The following is an 18628-nucleotide window of genomic DNA, read 5'->3' on the forward strand; positions in this document are numbered from 1 at the left end:
AATTTCAGGTGCTTTGCTTTGGCCTGTCCACAGCCCCACAGGTATTTACCCGAATCCTCGCTCCCCTCGGCAATTAGCTTCATCTTCTCGGGATCAACATGTCCTTATACCTGGACAATTGGCTTCTCCGCTCTCTATCAGAGGAGTGATGCATGAAGGACTTACAAAGGACCCTTTGCCTAACGAAGGAGTTAGGCATCTTGATAAATGTTCAGAAGTCCCAAATGACTCCACCTCAGTGCAGTCTTTGTATGGGGATGACTCTGAACTCTCGAGTTTTTCGGGCTTTTCTCTCCCTCAAGAGGGTCGAGTCATGTCTCCAGGCTGTACAAGGTTTTCTCAATCTCTCGACTTGTTCTGCTCTCCTGTGGATGAGCCTTCTCGGAACTCTAGCTTCAGTGGAATCTTTTGTGAGGTTGGGCAGACTTCACATGAGGTCCCTGCAATTCTTCCTAAAAGTAAATTGGTGCAGGAAGACTCAGACTCTGCAGTCTTCCAGGTAATGTCGGAGATCAAGAAGGATCTCTGATGGTGGTTGTCCGAGGAAAGACTTCAGGAAGGACTCTCTCTATCTCCTCTGAACCCCAGCCTAGAATTCTACTCCAACACCTCAGACATAGGGTGGGGAGTCTGGTTAGGGAGTCGGAAGGTGTTGGGGATGTGGACCACAGATCAGAAATCGGTACATATAAACGTCAAAGAGTTGAAAGCCATTCATCTGTGCCTTCAAGCTTTTTCTGCACTTGTTTCAGGGAAAATAGTTGCGATTTACTCAGACGACACCACAGCTCTGTCCTACATTCGTAAGCAGGGGGGCCACCCACTCTTTCACTCTCTACAGGCAGCCAAAGACCTTCTTCCAAGGGCAGAGCAGAATCAATTCAAGGTACTCCCCCACTTTGTGCAGGGGAAGATAAATGTTCTGGCGGACCAGTTAAGCCGCAGTCACCAGGGTCTCCCCCACAGAGTGGACCTTGCATTCCAGAGTCTGTAACAATCTGTGGATGCTTTGGGGCAAGCCCTCCATAGATCACTTTGCTACTTCAAAGAACAAACAACTTCCTCTCTCTTGCTCGCCAGTCCGAGACCCTTTAGCTTGGATGGTGGACTCAGTGTTGTTAGTTAAACAAGTTCAGTTCTCATCAGAACGTAGTTAAACAAGTTCAGTTCTCATCGGAACGTCTTGATGACACTAGTCACTCCCTTCTGGCCGAGAAAGGAGTGGTTTCCGGACCTGCTGAGACTTCTCATGGATTTTCTGAGGCTTCTTCCACAAGAACAGTTGCTGCTCAAACAGCCACATTTTCACAGTCACCATCAAGGGTTGTCAGCTCTGGCCCTGATAGTCTTCAGACTGTCAGAAGCCTCGTCAGAGCAAAAGGATTTTTACGTAGGACTGCAGAAGCTGTTGCTAGATGTAGAAGAGCTGCTTCTAGCAAAATCTACCAGTCCAAGTGTACAGTGTTCAGAGGATGGTATGCACAAAATCATGTCTCTTCTTCTTCTTCTTCTGAAACCTCTGTAGCCCAGATTGTGGACTTCTTGCTCCTTCTCAAGACTGTTAGGAGATTGTCATCCTCTACAATTAAGGGATATATGACTATGGTTAGCTCAGTGTTCAAGCACAGAGACCTTAACCTGTCTACGAACCAAGATATTAATGATCTTGTCAAGTCTTTTGAGACATCCAAGACACACAGTCGCTCTTCAGTCCCTTGGAACTTGGACGTAATTTTAAAGTGGCTTGTGACCTCCTCTTTTGAACCTTTTTGTTCTGCCTCCTTTAAGTCCCTCACTCAGAAGACTTGCTTTCTTGTAGTGCTGGCTACAGCGAGGCGAGTAAGCGAACTCCAAGCAGTGGATAAGAAAGTTGGTTTTGCGCAAGGAGGCGCAGTTTGCTTTTTTTTGCTAGATTTCCTCACTAAGAATGAGGACGTTTCTTGCCCCTGGCCCCTCTCATTTATTATTAAGAGCTTGGAGAACATTCTTGGGCCAGAAGAAGAGGAGAGACTTCTTTGCCCTGTGAGGGCCTTGCGGCTTTACATGCACAGGACTGAGAAGATCAGGGGTTCCTCTAACAACCTCTGGTGTTTGTTGAGAAACCCATCTCGCCCGCTCTTTAAGAACACCCTCTCGTTTTTTTTAAGGGGCCTTATCTCGGAAGCGCATTCTCAGATTCAAGAGGACGTCTTCCCGATCTTAAGGGTAAAGGCTCATGAGGTTCGAGCCGTTGCCACTTCTCTTGCATTCCGTCATAATATGTCGTTGTCTTCCATTCTCCAGTAGACTTTTTGGAGATCGAAATCTGTGTGCTTTGCACTACTTGAAAGACGTGGAAGCAGTTTCTGATATTTGTAGTATGTTAGTGCCTTTATCCATGGCTGGCATGGTGTTGGGAGAGGAAGCATAGGGAGCAAACTGTCCCTCTGCTGTCTCCTCGCCTTGGTTTTTTAGGCGTTGAGGTGCTGGGAAGCCTGGGGGTACAAGCTTACATGGAGTACCCACCAGATTTTTTATGGTTGGGATGTTGGTTGTCTAGTTTTTATTGTGGTATAGGTGACACTGTTGTTTTTTATTCTGGTCATGCCCAGGGCAAGGGCACCTCCTTTTGTCTTTGTCAGCCATCAGTGTACCTCCACCACTGCAAAGTAACCACTAAAGTAGGGGCAACTCTGGCCAATACTCCATGCCCTTTACAGGTTAAGATGAGTGCCAACCAGAGGCAGTTTTTACCTGTAGCAGCTCTCTTACCAGGTAAGGTACAACTAGCATTATCTCAATGCTAGCAAACTTCTAGTTCAAAGTCATTATCTCTTAATGTATTGGATTAGTTTCATGTCCATCTAACCCGCCTCCTCTCAGTATGGAGTCAGCTATGTAATTGCTTGGTGAGTCACTTATATAAAAATGACATTTTTATAATAAAATAAAGTTTATATATACTTACCAAGCAATTACATAATCGGAGCCCTCCCTCCTTCCCCACAGATGGACATATTTTGGCTCAAACGATTTGATGTTTCCCAATGAGTTGTACCTGTCAGTCCCAATAGTGGGCGGAACCCTGTCACCTACACTAGCGATGGAAATGCCACCATGAAATTTGAATTTTTGGTCTGCCGTGATAGGAAGCTATTGGCTATGTAATTGCTTGGTAAGTATATAGAAAACTTTATTTTATTATAAAAATGTCATTTTGTAGGAATTTGATATTTGTATCCATGTGATTGTTATATTGGATTGACAGTCTTGTACAGTACAGGCAGTCCCTGGTTATCGGCGGGAGTTCTGTTCTGACGGCGTGATGATAAGCAAAAATCGCCAATAACCAAAAATCAATGATTTTCTGTGCTTATCGGCGCCGATAACTGGATATCAGCACCTCTGTTAGGTATGTAATGGTGCCAATACCCATTTATCGGCACCAGTAAGCGGAAATCGGCGATTTTCAGCGCTGAAAATGTGCCGATTTTCATCGCTGGACAAGCCCTGTAAAACCGGATCGCTGATAACCGAACCTGCCGATAACCAGGGACTGCCTGGTGAATAGAATTTTGTACGGTAAGGTTATAATGATTCACTTAATATGAAAGACAAAATTTTGTTTCAGCTTCCCAGTTGTTTATGCTTCCACATCAAGAGAACTGTCTGGATGGAGAATGGATCAGCTGTGAAGAGGCAAGATCATGTTATCTTTCCAGAATTTCTGACTATGGATCCTTACACATATGTTACATCTGTAAGCAGTCAGGTAAGATGCTTAGTTTAATTTGTTCCACCACAACTCCACCACTCATTCATTGCCCACATTCATGGTTTTCAGATTTCCCAGACACTGCAGTCTTTTGTTTAAGAGACAGCAGATCAGTAGTAGTGGTACCTAGCATGCACTACCTGGGTCTATAGGTCCATAGCAGGTAACTGCTAAGCTGTCAGCAATTCAGCACAATTCCTAAGACTTAGTTTTTACAACTGATTTGCTTAGAAAAATAAATGAATTAAACCATTTCATCCTACTCACACCTCTTCTCTGGTCACTCAGGGAGTAGCACTGTCAGTGTACCTCACATGGTGCTCTTGAGGATGTTTGCAGCATCCTCTCAACTGATAGCTATATTTTAGTATTTTATTGTATCTTCAGTCTCACTTCTTTTCTTCAGTCTTGCTGTCCAACACCTCTTAACTGTTACTTCAAAGCACAGCTGTGGTGTTTTCTCCCAGTTCCAACTTTAGATCCTCCTGGTATTCCATTTCATTTCCTTTATTTTCTGGATCTCTTTTTGTAGCTGTCCAACCACTCCAGCTCCCCTTTTTTACTGTCTTAAGCATTGAATGGACAAAAGTGCCCCAGTGCTAAGTTTGCCAGGTTAAATTTCTTGAATTATTAATCTGACCTCTTCACCAATACCATTTGTTGTTGCTATGCCTGGCATCAACCACAGCTACTGCTACCTTGGAGAGGAGTAAGACACAAATATGGGGCAAAGAGGAGGAGGAGTACATATAATTTCCCCCCTTCTCTTCTTTTTTAAGCTCTTCCTTGTCCCCCCACCCCCCATCTGCTCCTTCAGCTTCGTTTCTTAGGAAGAAGAAAGCAGTAGGAGTCCTAGAAGGGCTGTCACAGGAATTCTTGTAAGATTTCAAGTGAGTGCCTATCTCTGGCTCAGAGACAAAGGTGTTCATTAGCCTCCATGTCTTACATTTGATGTAGGTAGGGCTGACACAGGTATTACTAGTGAACTTGGTACCCAGATCAACCCACTTTCCATAGACATGAGAATGCTCTCCACCTGTTTTGCCAGAATTTGGGGGTAGAGCCTATGTTACTCCTGCATTTGGTGTAAGTGAGGTCCATAGACTATGAATGAGCAGTGTGTGCATGATAACCTGTGAACCCAGTGCATGGAGTGTCCCTGTACTGTGCATAAGAGCCCCAAGCCTTTCAGCATCTTCTCCAACAGAAGGAATGCTCATCCAACTCACCCAGTGTGTGGTGAGTGAAGTGGCCTTTTACCACATAGTAAGAGTCATTGCTACCTTCTCATATGTTGTGTGTACAGTCCCCAGACTGTGTTTGTACAGACAGCGTTCACATGCAATGGGCCTCCACTGTATGATGCTCATAGGTGCTGGGAAGCTCTGCTTGCATGTGCTTGTGTCACACCCCAGTCTTTTAGTTGTCGATTACAGAAGAGTTGCATTCACACAATAGACCCCTGCCTGCTCTTCCATGACCCGTACTAATTGGTTTTCACCAAACATAGGAAGCTCCTTGAGGTGGATGACCACAGCGTGGAACTCCCGTCCATGCACAGATTATTCACGGCTTAGCATATTCAACAGGTACCGGTGGTACTGATCTTTGTGCTATGATTCCATGAGTGTATGTTCTAGGCCTGTTTTTCTTCCATAATAGCATGCTAGAGTCATTGCTACCCTTTCGCTTGGTGTGTGAGTAGGTTTGAACTGGATGATGGGACATTCTCTGCAAGAACTATTGGGTGATGCCTGGTTTGTTGAGAACTCCCAGTGAATACATACACAATCTTGAAATCATGTGATACTGCAGAGGGTTCACAGTATCGTGACAAGCCACATGTAAGTAATTGGGCAAACTCGTGGTATGTTCCCATTTTGTCCAAGCCATTGTGGTGCATTTAGCATGCTATTCCTAGGGCACTTTCAGGCAAGAAGGGATAAACACACTTTACACTTTAACTTTTTATTTACAAATAAAACACACTTGATACAGTTGCAGTGTTCATGTACATAAACTATATACCACAAACAGCGTTACAGATACTGATGCTTACAATACTACCATCTTTACAAAAAGACATTGTTCCTAGAGGACACAAACCTTTACTTTCATAAATGAAATATTCAGTACATTGCCCACTTCAGCTGTGTAATGGCTAAAAAACAAAACTGTTTGGTAGGCCTAGGGCCCCTCCGCCCTGACCTCTGTTGTCCATCGTGTTCCCGGCTGCAATCCCGATTGGGATTGTGCTGTGTGATAGGATACGCTTTGTGCCTATGTTCTTTGTGTTTTCTCCTCATTTGTCAAAATGGCATGAATTGGAGAGCCTTCCTAAGTTAATTATCACACATCTCACATAAATTACTTATTACTGTCATCCTCAGAAGCTCATCATAGATGGTACAAGTCGTATGAGCCAACCCTAGAAAATTCAGTGGCTTGAATTGTTCCACTTTCAGTATGAGTCAAGTTATATGTAAATGATAGGTTTACGATGAAATAAATCCAACTTTAAAGTATATTTCATACAAATCCATCACTTACGTAAAAAATTCCCACTTTCCAGCCTCGTTGACCTTGTAGCTAACAGCGCAACCTACAGTATAAGAAAAGTGAGTTAACCACTATTTTGGGCTGTTAACCTAAGCAATACGAGTGGTGTTACAACTTCCCCTCTTCTTATTGTAAGACTGAAGATTCCCATCATGGACATCGAAGACCATGAATGTTACCTAGACATTAATAATGGGTTTGTATGAAAAATATTAATAAACTATTTTAATTAAACATTTTATGTATGTATTTCCTTTTTAGGGACTTCGCAGTGTTCTGTTAGGAGGTAGAGAGGCCAATGTAATTCTCAAGAATTCTCTAGACTCTACGGGGAACGCACCTCAACCATCCTCTGTTATTAGTCATAATGCTACCTCTACTGAAGTTGAGGCCAGGTTAGTTTTCATTATATAATTTTTGTAATGATCTATAGCATAGTCAAATATAATTGATTTTGTTGTACAGTAATATTTAATTTTCACTTGAGAACTTCGCCATATAAATTAAATAGCTGTGGTATGGGATTGAAATATTCTGAGTATAGTACAGAATATGGAAAATTAGGTATGAGGTTTAGTGGATAAGCTAATACTACGAAAGGATTCAGAGCCGATGAAACGCGGTTTTTCGGCAACACCTTTTTCTCAAAGCATTGGATAAAAGTGAAAGTTGGCAAGTGTAGATTTTATAACCCTACCTAATTTTTGCAAGTATTATTTAATAGCTAAGTTCGATAGTTTTGATACTTATAGAGTAAAATGAAGTCGCTGATGCCGGAACAGAGAAAATCACAGACAAGGATCCTAAAACCATTCGTGATGTAAACATAATATGATGTCATGAGGTTCCACCCATCCACCAGGTAGGCAGTAAGTCACTAACACTTACACAGTCTAGTCTTCCACAAATTCGATAATGACCAGCAGGATATGGAATTGTCCCTGTAGTTGCAAGACTGCATTTGTGTTACGGCTTGCCACTTTGTATACAAGTGAGAAGACCCATGGCAAGATTTACTCTAGCAGGAATAGGTACCGTAATTATTTCTATTAGTGGGTAATAGTTACTTGGCCACCCCAGAAGTGTGGGCAGGACCTATTAGACAATCCCCTTACTTTGAGGAGGATTACTGGAAGTCAGAGTTACTCCTAGTACTACACAGGGTATTACTCATAATAAAAGAATGTGAAAATGATAAAATAGATTTCTATTCAAAAGTAATTAGAACATTGATTTTATAAGAGATGTTGGAAGCTCGCAAGGGACTCATTTCCTCTAGGATGCTGAACTTCCAAGTCACATTTTCTTTGAACAGACACTGATATTTTACTATAAATACATGACTTTTTATTGTCATATATTTATTATATGTTGGCATTAATACTTAAAATGCTAACTGAAATTACAGTACCAAATTTCAACTGAATTGCTATTCATTTAAAATTTGGATTTTTTCCTCATCTGAGTCTGTCTGTCTCTTAAACCTTTTAAATTTCTGTAGGAGAGAAAAGGGTTCTTAAACTCATCGTTGATGAACCACATTCAGTTTTGGCTTATGGCTTATGAGCTTAGTGATGATTTAATTACTGTAAATTTATTTTTCAGGATTTATTGCTGGTTTCAGCCTCGATTTCAGTTTTGACTGATTTTACTTATTGATGTATGAACTGAAGTTCAGTGATACAGATTAGGGAAAATTCTAGTGTCTGAATCTTGATTTGGGTTAGGAAGAATTAAGTTGCCAAAGCTCCAGACTACTAAATGAGAGGAATAGGATATGCTTGTAATATGAAAAAACTTATTCCAGTGTCAGGGGGCTTTGGCTGTAATGCTGTTCCCTAACGAGGTGTGCACACTGTACAGACTGGAACTGAAGTTCCCCTTTCTCAGTGTGGTCACAATGGAAGAAGAATATCATCAAACTAAACATTACCATTACAGATATCTGTATAAAAAAAGCAGATCCTACTTATTCTGTTTGGCAAATATGTAGATGAACCCCATGAGTATGTACCAATTAAAATGCCATAGTTACTGAATGTGAGGATGAGCATGGTAGGTTTGAGTACTTAGAACCTTCCTTATAAACATGAACAACTTATTCCACAACTACCATAGGTCATAAGGAGTATTTTCAAAAGTCATCTGACATTTCTTAAGTAGCCATTAAATTGCATTAAGGATCTAGATTAGGTATCTTATCTCGAGAGCAGTCACCCTGACTTGAATAGCTTTACCAACTGTCACTGGATTGCATGCCCCTGAAATTACATAAACCTTCTTATGCCAGTGCAAAATTATGTTCGTAGTCACCTGCTTTCTGGTGCATCTGATGGACATGAATAATCTAGATGTAATTTCCCAGGAGTTTTAGCTCTACAAAGGTACACACGTAATATCTTGACTCAATTTGTGGTCACTCCCTCTCCATTCTCATGGGGATGTTTTGGTTACTGGTACTTGGCAGTTTTGGTGCTAGCTGGGCTTGGATCTGGGGTTATATAGCTGTGAAGCAAATTGTACTTCTTGACACAACATGAACTCGGTCTTTACTGGGTTTGGTGTTGGCTAGCATCGCTTTAAACTTTGCCCTTTGCATGGCATGGGTCTGGTCCTATCTTAAATTTGGTCACAGCTAGTGCAACTTAAAACAGTTTCTGACTATGGTGTGGATCTGGTACTATCTAAGGTTGGTTAGGCTAGAACTGCCCTGGACTTTGTTCATTACCTGGTGCACAGCCTTGTCGTTATGTCTAGATCTTGGTTCAGGTCGTCTTGTTAACCCTATTGATTCAGAAATCCACAATAATGCTTCATTAGAAAATGCTTCGTCATTTTGAGTATAGGATAGTTATTGTCTTTATTGGCCAAAACCTTCATATCTACCAGGGCATAGTTGAAGTTTGTGTTTTTAGATGCAGAGGTTGAGTCCAAGATCTTCAGTTGTCTTAGTATCAGAAGCAACAGCAGATCTAGATTCATAGGAGTTGGTGAAGGAACAATGTTTTCCCAGTCCAAAATGTGATGTGGCACTCTAGGGCTCTTGTGCATTTTTTCCCCTAACAGATGTTTGCCTACTAGTTAAGGGATAACTATCTTTGTGGTAGCCTGTGAGAGTGTTACTGTTTGATTATTTGAAGAGGAGTTAGCTTTTTCATGAACCTTTTAGTCCCTATGTATTGGGGCTTGATCTGTGAGTGACTTACGCTGAGTGAACAGTACTCATGAGAAGTGTGCTCAGTTTCTGGTGCATAAGGCACAGGAGTAATAGTCTGGTCATGGCTAGGCAGTGAGTAGGCAGTGTGGAAAGTGTTTATACTTCTCATCTAGTGCTGGTAGAAAAGGCAAATCACTTCTGGGTAATGTGGCACAGAAGTGCTTATACATTCATAAGTTTGTTGCAGAAGTAGCATGCACCTCTTTGCTAGGCTCCACACCAAAAGCAGGCTTGCTGCTTGGTGTCCTTGAAAAGTTGAAAAGAAAGTAAATCCTCTTATCATTTGCTGCTGTAACAGATGGTAGCAGCAAAGCAACACTTAACATAGATTAAACTAAAACAGTAGGGGTTCATAAGGTTTATAAGTGCATGAACAAAGAAGTCTGTAAATTACAAATGCTAGTTTTCTTGGAATGGTATTTACCAATGTTTTGCCAGCCTCAATGCTGATGAATTCTTGGGATTTAGAGGTTTCACAGCTTCATTCATGAAGTTTATCCAGCAAAGCCTCAAAGATAGAGGATTTTCAGAAGTCACCTGAATCTATTGCTAGACTCTGCTTCACCCCCAGCCCCTACCGAGCAGAATAATATGAGCTGTATATTAATAGGTATGATAAAAGAGGTACTAATCCATTTAGTGCCTCTCTTCCTTGGATGGCAGATATCCTCCTTGTTCTGTAGCATCAGAAGCTGCTGGTGTCCACCAGCAGGGACATCAGGTCTTCTTTCTCTCATGTTTTTGATCTTTGTGCATTAGACAAGGGCCTCATAGCAAACTGGGAAGGAGGTATCTCAGAAGCCATCCAAGCCTCCCAAGTGGGATATCTCTCTCTTTTTTTTTTCAAACCACCTTATGAGCCATTGCATGAGGTTTCCCTGCTGGATGTCACATTGCATGTACTCTTTCTTCAGACTTTGTGTTTTCAAGAAGGGTCAACAATTTTCATGCTCATTTTGGTAAGATCACCATACTGAAGGCTGGAACCTGATAGGATTGTCTTTTGCAGTTGACTTTGTAGCAAAGACAGACTTCAGGTAGTCAGATGTGTTCATAAATCTTGCCTTCTACACAAAGACAAAAAGGATCTCTTTTTTTTTTTTTTTTTTTTTTTTTTTTTTTTTTTCCATGTAGAGTCATATGCCTTTACCTTCTGAGAACCAGTGAGTCCAAGGAAGATTCATCTAGATTTGTTTCTCCCTACAGGCCATTCTGGAAAGCAAATTTTTAGACAGACAAATACTGGGTGAGACAAGTTTTTGTTGAGTTATATACAGTAGCAGTGAATCTAATAGCAACGTTGTACAGAATCAAGCTCTTGTTCATGAAGTGACAATTCCCACCATATCTTCAGGCTTTCAACGTAACATTGATGCCAACATAATAGAAAGTACCCAAGTTTTCCATTTAAAACTTAGGGCTGTAACCCATAAATTGTTGATACTTACTCATAAGCGTTGTTAGTAGTAACAGCAGGCCAGGAAATACCTAATTCAGTCAGGAACTTGAGTACTGTTCATCCTAATTCTCATCTTGGATTTCTTATTTATGACATCCCTTGGGATGTAGACTTTCTTGGTTACTCATTGCTACATCTCACATAAATGGAAAGTTCATTTTACTTCTTAAAGGAAATTGGCACATTTGCACAAATGCCTGTCCCTCTCAGTCTAGTGTTCATTGCTGTCTTCATTTTCAGGAGCTCTTAATGGATCCTATAGGTCACATTAGCTAGCTATGGGGCACTCAGGAGCTGGAACCATCTCACCAAAATTGTGGTCTTGGGCAAATATGAGTGATGGTTTTTCTGGTGAAACAAATGTACTAATCAAAATATTTTTTTTATGTGACTGTCACTCTTGCAACAAGTGCACATCTCCCAGCTCAGTTGACCTCACAGCTAACTGTTCAGACTGCTGTACACATAAATTGAGGTAAATGCCTGTGATGAATCTGTGAACCAGTGGGTTGCATGTATGGCATTACTGGTGTATATTTGTCTGTTAAACTAAAGACTGTGGTGTCATGGACAATCCAAAGACCAAGGAAGGGGGTGGTATGAGTGAAGGTTTTATATGATGAATTAAATTTTGCTAAGAAAATTTATTTTATTTTTTGATTCACAGTACTAAGTTTTCCTCCTGTTCAGAGTTATTGTTTTATCCTTTCAGGTTTTTTAATGTGTTGAAAGGCCACCTGTTGTCAGATTTAATACAAATACAGTAATGTACTCTATATCAAAACAGAATTATATTTAGTTTGTTTGTTTATGTAGCTGAATGATGTTGATGCTTGTTAGGTATGAAATTTCATTTACTATTTTAATATCTTTATGAACCTATTTTTTTTTACTAAATCATGTCCTTGTCTTTCCAGTCCATTCTTTCGAGTCACAAGTGTTCGATGTGAGCAGTTATACCGACTCAAAGCAGTTATTGTCCATGTTGGGGATGTATTTTGTGGTCATTTTGTAACTTACCGCCGTGGGCCATTAGGCACCCGCAGTAGAAACAGGTATTTCTTTTCACATTTCCACTTCACAGAATGTTTTCTTGGTTATTTTTAATGTGTTCTGAAAACTGTTACTCTCTTGATTTTTTTATACCCCATATGCAACAAATATTATAAAGTTTTGGTAAATGCTCTCCAGTTTTTTAAGATGACCATGATTTACGTAGATCTCAGGTTTTGTTTCTTTACTTTCTATTTTGTCTTTGTAACGCTTATTCTCTCTTGGTACCAGCTGACACTATTTTATATTGCTAGACCATTAATTGCATTTCCCTGTGAGCAATCTTTCATCCTGCCATAGTTAAGGGGTTCTTGAGACTTAAAGCAGTTTTTTTTTTTTTTTTTTTTTACAAGAGCTGCAGCAAAATTATTAGACAGACTACAACTGTCATGTTGTTCTTTATGATGTCCACCACTTAATCCTTGATATGACTAGAAAAATTGTGAGGTCCAAAAGGAGTGCCTGGAGTTTAAGATGGTGGATAGAGGCTCTGTGTACTTACTGTTCAGGAGCATTTTGGCACCCTACCTGCCTCTCAGAGAGGTACCAACAATAGATCTAGAGAAGGGAGTTGGAGGGGACTAGGTTAGGCGAGTTTGTGGTCATGCAGCCACTAAAATAGGTCTTTTTTCCACTTCAAAGGCTCCCATTCATCCATCCATTGTAGTTTTATATGTTAAAAGCTTTATAAGAATGCCTGATGTTTTCATGGTATTCATGTGTTGGTAATAAAATGCATATTTCTTTGATGATTATTGCTCATTGTTATAATACTTTTTATTTCCGGCGGCATGTATGTTGTGCCCTTTCACAGTGTTTTATGTTTTGAAAACTTATATTAACTGTTAAGTCTATTAATGGGATAAGTGTGTGTGAATCGTAACCGAATGTTTTTATATTGTTCATATGTTAACCCTTAAACGCCAACTGGATGTATCATACGTTGACTAAAATTGTCTTTTGGGTGCCGAGTGGACGTACCGTACGTCGACGACAAAAAATTTCAACCTTCGGTCAACTTTGACTCGACCGAAATGGTCGAAAAACGCAATTGTAAGCTAAAACTCTTACATTCTAGTAATATTCAATCATTTACCTTCATTTTGCAACAAATTGGAAGTCTCTAGCACAATATTTTGATTTATGGTGAATTTTTGAAAAAAACTTTTTCCTTGCGTCCGCGCGGTAACTCTGCCGAAAATTTCAGAAATTCTTTCGTCATTTTGTCGTAGTTTTTGCACTGTTTTAGCCGTTACATAAAGTTTTATGTATGAAAATGTGCGCAATTTCATGTAAAATACAACAAAATACAACCCATGGTTGTAGCTTTTATCAGTTTGGAAATATTTTCATATAAATCACGATAACTGCCAAAATTTCAACCTTCGGTCAACTTTGACTCGACCGAAATGGTCAAAAAACGCAATTGTAAACTAAAACTCTTACATTCTAGTAATATTCAATCATTTACCTTCATTTTGCAACAAATTGGAAGTCTCTAGCACAATATTTCGATTTATGGCGAATTTTTGAAAAAAACTTTTTCCTTACGTCTGCGCCAGAAATTCTTTCTTCACGTTGTCATAATGTTTGCACCGTTTTATATTAGTCGTTACATAAAGTTTTATATATGGAAATGTGCGCAATTTCATGTAGAATACAACAGAAAATAACTCATGGTTGTAGCTTTTATCAGTTTTGAAATATTTTCTTATAAATCACGATAACTGCCAAAATTTCAACCTTCGGTCAACTTTAACTCGACCGAAATGGTAAAAAAACGCAATAATAAGCTAAAACTCTTACATTCTAGTAATATTCAATCATGTACCTTCATTTTTCAACAAACTGGAAGTCTCTAGCACAATATTTCGATTTATGGTGAATTTCTGAAAAAAATAAACTTTTTCCTTACGCTCATGCGTGGTAACTCGCGACATCTCAGAAATTCTTTTGTCACGCTTGTCGTAATGTTTGCATCGTTTTACATTAGTCGTTACATAAACTTTTATATATGAAAATGTGTGCAATTTCATGTAGAATACAACAGAAAATAACTCATTGTTGTAGCTTTTATCAGTTTTGAAATATTTTCACAAATCACGACAACTGCCAAAATTTCAACCTTCGGTCAACTTTAGCTCGACCGAAATGGTCGAAAAACGCAATTGTAAGCTAAAACACTTACATTCTAGTAATATTCAATCATTTACCTTAATTTTGCAATAAATTGGAAGTCTCTAGCACAATATTTCGATTTATGGTGAATTTTTTAAAAAAACATTTTCTTTACGTCTGCGCGGTAACTCGGCCGAACATCTCAGAAATTCTTTCGTCACGTTGTCGTAATGTTTGCACCATTTTATATTAGTTGTTACATAAACTTTTATATATGAAAATGTGCGCAATTTCATGTAGAATACAACAGAAAATAACTCATGGTTGTAGCTTATATCAGTTTTGAAATATTTTCATATAAATCACAATAAATAGAAAAAATTTGACCTTCGGTCAACTTTAACTCGACCGAAATGGTCGAAAACTGCAATTGTAAGCTAAAACACTTACAGTCTAGTAATATTCAATCAATTAGCTTCATTTTTCAACAAACGGGAAGTCTCTAGCACAATATTTCGATTTATGGTGAATTTAAAAAAAAAAACATTTTTTTACGTCCGCGCGTTACAAATTCGTGCATCATTTTGTGATAATATTTTCTCTGTGTTGCTTTGATCGTTTTACAATTTGTTATATACCAAAATCATTGCAATTTAGTGTACAATACAAAGAAAAAAAAAATAACCCATTAGCTTTAACCATTTTGCTCACAGCGCGATTTGTATAAAATTATATATGAAAATATGTTTTTGCGCTGTCATATATTTCAATATTTATATATGATAATGATATTTTTTTTTCATTTCTGATGGTTGCATACTAAACTTCAGGCAGTGACAAAGAATAGGAGACAAAAATGAACTCTTAATCTTAAAAACTAAGCGTGCTGTGATTTTTTGAAAAAAACTTTTTTTCCGCTTCGGCGCTAACTCCCGAACGCCGCAGACATACAGGAGACGTTTTTGTAAATAGAGGCTCGGCGTTAGAGGGTTAATAGAATTCATGTTTCTGGGTTTATTGTTCATTGCAGACTTTATTTCTTTTTTCGTGATTGATTTTCAAAAACACATATTGTACTGTTTATGTTTTGTAGCTCATGGTCTTATTTTGTGATATATTGCAAACTTGTACTAGCAACTATTTTATTTGTGAATTGTATCCTAATGGTGGTGCCTAGAAAATCAAGTTCTTTTCCTTTACTGTAGACTGTTAGTAGAGCCACTACAGTGACCACGTATTAGTTTGGAGATGCTGACTTTTTGCCTATTTAATATTTGTATCAAGCATGGCCAGAAAGTGTTGTTGATTTGGGAGTGCCACTGTTTCAGGTTTTTTTGATATGGGATTTTACTTTAAATTGTAATCGGAGAAGAAAAAATTGCTGGACTTTATTGGTGCTGCAAATTTGTGTGTAGTACAATACCTGGGGACTAGCATTGCAATATGGTATGGTATGTTACAGTATTTCAGTTATAAGCCAGAATCATTTTGATCTTGACCTGAAGTCATTAGTTAAGTGCAAGGTCACATGCAAGAAATTAGGATTTCTTGTCTATGCATAACTTAATGAAAAGATGTCATAAGTGGGGCCCTTTGAGAGTCCAGTATTCTAGATGCATAGAATTAAAATTAAATTTTGAAATTTCATGCAATTGACTACTTTACAGTCAGACACTGAACAAGCATGCGCGCAGAGCAGTATTTTGTGCTTTTACAGAATGTTTATTCACTTTTTCTTTTTCAGGTGGTTCTACACATCAGACCTGACTGTGAGGGAATCCAACCTGGAGGAAGTAAGGAAAGCAAATGCATATATGATCCTTTATGAAAAAGTAGCAGAGTAAGAATTTTGTGTCTTTTACAGCAGAGAATAAGTGTTTTTCAGCTTAATACATTAGTTTATTCATTGCTTCACATTTTGTAAATTTAAATGCCAAAATAATAATGGTATTGCCAATTTTATGTGTGAAAGTGTGAAAGAATAATCACAGTAGTGCAAATGTCTGATTATTTGATACATAAACAATTTTATATGTAATTAAAATTACTTTAGCTTTTGGGTATTCATATAGCTTAAAAGTCATCCATATAATATTATATAAGTGTATTTAGAAATACCCTTTTATTAAACTGCAGCAACCCCTTCAAAAAAACTACATTTCTGCATTTTATCTTTTGGCTTTGGATATTCATTTGTGGTACAACCATGATATACTCTTTAGTAGCAAAATATTTGCTATAGTGTTTAATCTGTGCGATATTGTACCCTCCACAACTGTTTTAACTGTAATACTAGTGGTTTATGAAGTTACTCAGTTTCATTAAATGCATAAACTATGAAACAGTTGGCAATAGATACAAATTTTCACATTGTCTTGAATATAATTCTTAGATACTGGTCAGCATTGAAAATTACCAAGTAATTGAATTTTTTCCAAAAAGGTAACTTCCTCTCAAATGATAAATGAAACACTTGGCCAAATAGGTCAGTCCTACTTTTAACATAGTTGTAAAATTATAACTTATTTTGCTATACTATATGTGTCTTCCAGATGAAAATTTATGTAATATTTAGGAACTGATGTAGTGTAAAGGTAATGTTTGCAGTTGATTACCGGCCATTGTAATTTATTAAAGGCGACAGTTTTGCATAGTTTTGTAAGAAATTATGAGCCGTTTGTGTTGACTGTGATCAGGTATATTTTATTTAAATACAAGTATTCATGATTTCATGTATTCCTTTAGTAAATGAAAATAAGTTAGGGATATTGAGTACTGTATGTGTATATCTGCAGGCATGATGTTTGGAGGGAGGGGGATTATGGAGTAGGTGAGATTCTCTATCAGAACATTAAACCTAAAGTTTCCTTATTACAAACAGGTTTTCCTTCACCCCTGTTGTTTCCTTTTTATTCTTGTTCATTTTGCCCATCAGTTTTCAGTACAATAACCTCTTCCATCATGCTCATTTTCAGTCTACCCTTGTAGGAGATATTGATTCATGTACCAGCTAGTCATCTTCAGTGAGATCACTTTTAGATAACTTAGTGTTGTGTAGGTACTAAATAACTGTAAGATCATTTTACAGAAGTCATTTTTCCATACCATTAGGTCCTGAGGGCCTTTACATGGGTACTTAAACATGAGTTAGTTTTACACATTTTTATATCTCGATTTACAACTACAAGGGTACATGAATAATGAATTTTAGTAGATGGTGCAGCTTAACCTATCATGCAGTATATCCCTAAACCAGTTTTCATGTACAGTATATCAGGCTGGTAAAATATTGGAATTATACAAAGTTTTATGCCTGACTCTCCTAGGGTTGCTCTTAAAACATGCCATAGTTTCCCACGATTACTCTTAAAATATGCTAGATTTGCACTGAATTGAAAATTTTGTCAATGTCAGTATGAGACATTGAAGCTTGGAAAAGTATTTTTATTAAGGCCAGCTGGATATGCAGCCAAATACCACGTACAGACTTAGTGAATAAGATTAAAAATCAAGGAAAGGATTTTTAAGTAAGAAAATATATGTAAGGATCTCTGAAATGAATGACATTTGATTGTTGAACTGGACTTCTAGCAAAAAATGTGGAGACTATAATGAATCGTAAGCACTGTACTGTATTTAAAAGAAATGTGTGATATGCTGTTAACTTTCATGCTATTGTATGTGTTATAATTAATAATTGGAAAATAATTGAGGCAGATTCTCAAAAGGGTGCTCCTACCACTGCCTATTTTGTAATTGCTTAAAATGAAACTTTACTACTTAGTTTTTTGTTTTTGTTAGATTTCAGTTATAACTCTTGTGCGTATTTCAAGGTAGTCTTCATACAATCCTTAGATGACAGCTGTTGTCAGAGGAATTAACATGCCACTATTTCTCATAATTAAGAAAACTGCATATTTACTAGATACTACGGAACTACTACTCTCAAGATAATGAAAGGCACTTGAGTGTTCTTTAAGGCACCAGTTTGTGTAAAGGAAAATACTGATAAGAAACAGTGAAAGTCATTCTTACAGTACATGCTTAGCAGTTTTGTGATAACTAACATTCTTCTCATATAGAGGATGAGCTCTTTGCTGATCAGAATGAGCAAGCTATAATACATAGCCTAATACTTAAATTTTTCTTCTCTTCCTTGTTACGTAATATAATTATATTACACTTAGGTAAGATGGTGTACTACGTCTGGTATAACTAATACTTGAGTGTTTTGTTCATCTTGTTTTATTAGATTCTTTATGGCACAAGTACTATTTATATTAGCTGGCATGATGTAGGTAATTATCATCATCATTCTCACCTTCATCAAAACTAAGGTGAATTAATATATGTAGAGCTCTTGTGCATATATTTCAAAACTATTTGGTCTGTAAAATTTGAGCAATGGTATTTTTAACTATGGGTATAGTGACCAGTGACATTTAAAGGTTAAACTTTTTATCAGTCA

The 18628-nt window shown here is 38.0% G+C and overlaps 1 protein-coding gene across 4 annotated transcripts in view; it reads left to right on the forward strand.

The window, feature by feature from the left end:
- Usp30 (ubiquitin specific protease 30) overlaps positions 1-17943 on the forward strand; it is a 170490-nt gene extending 152547 nt beyond the window's left edge. For all 4 annotated transcript variants that reach the window (XM_067111307.1, XM_067111305.1, XM_067111306.1 and 1 more), the window contains 4 exons: positions 3611-3751; positions 6575-6708; positions 11907-12044; positions 15905-17943. In XM_067111307.1, coding sequence (XP_066967408.1) covers positions 3611-3751; positions 6575-6708; positions 11907-12044; positions 15905-16004 — 513 coding nt within the window. In that variant the 3' untranslated portion in view covers positions 16005-17943. The remainder of the gene's footprint in view (positions 1-3610; positions 3752-6574; positions 6709-11906; positions 12045-15904) is intronic.
- The last annotated feature ends 685 nt before the right edge of the window (positions 17944-18628 follow it).

This window comes from Macrobrachium rosenbergii, chromosome 11 (assembly GCF_040412425.1).
Source record: "Macrobrachium rosenbergii isolate ZJJX-2024 chromosome 11, ASM4041242v1, whole genome shotgun sequence".
Lineage (NCBI taxonomy): Eukaryota > Metazoa > Arthropoda > Malacostraca > Decapoda > Palaemonidae > Macrobrachium > Macrobrachium rosenbergii.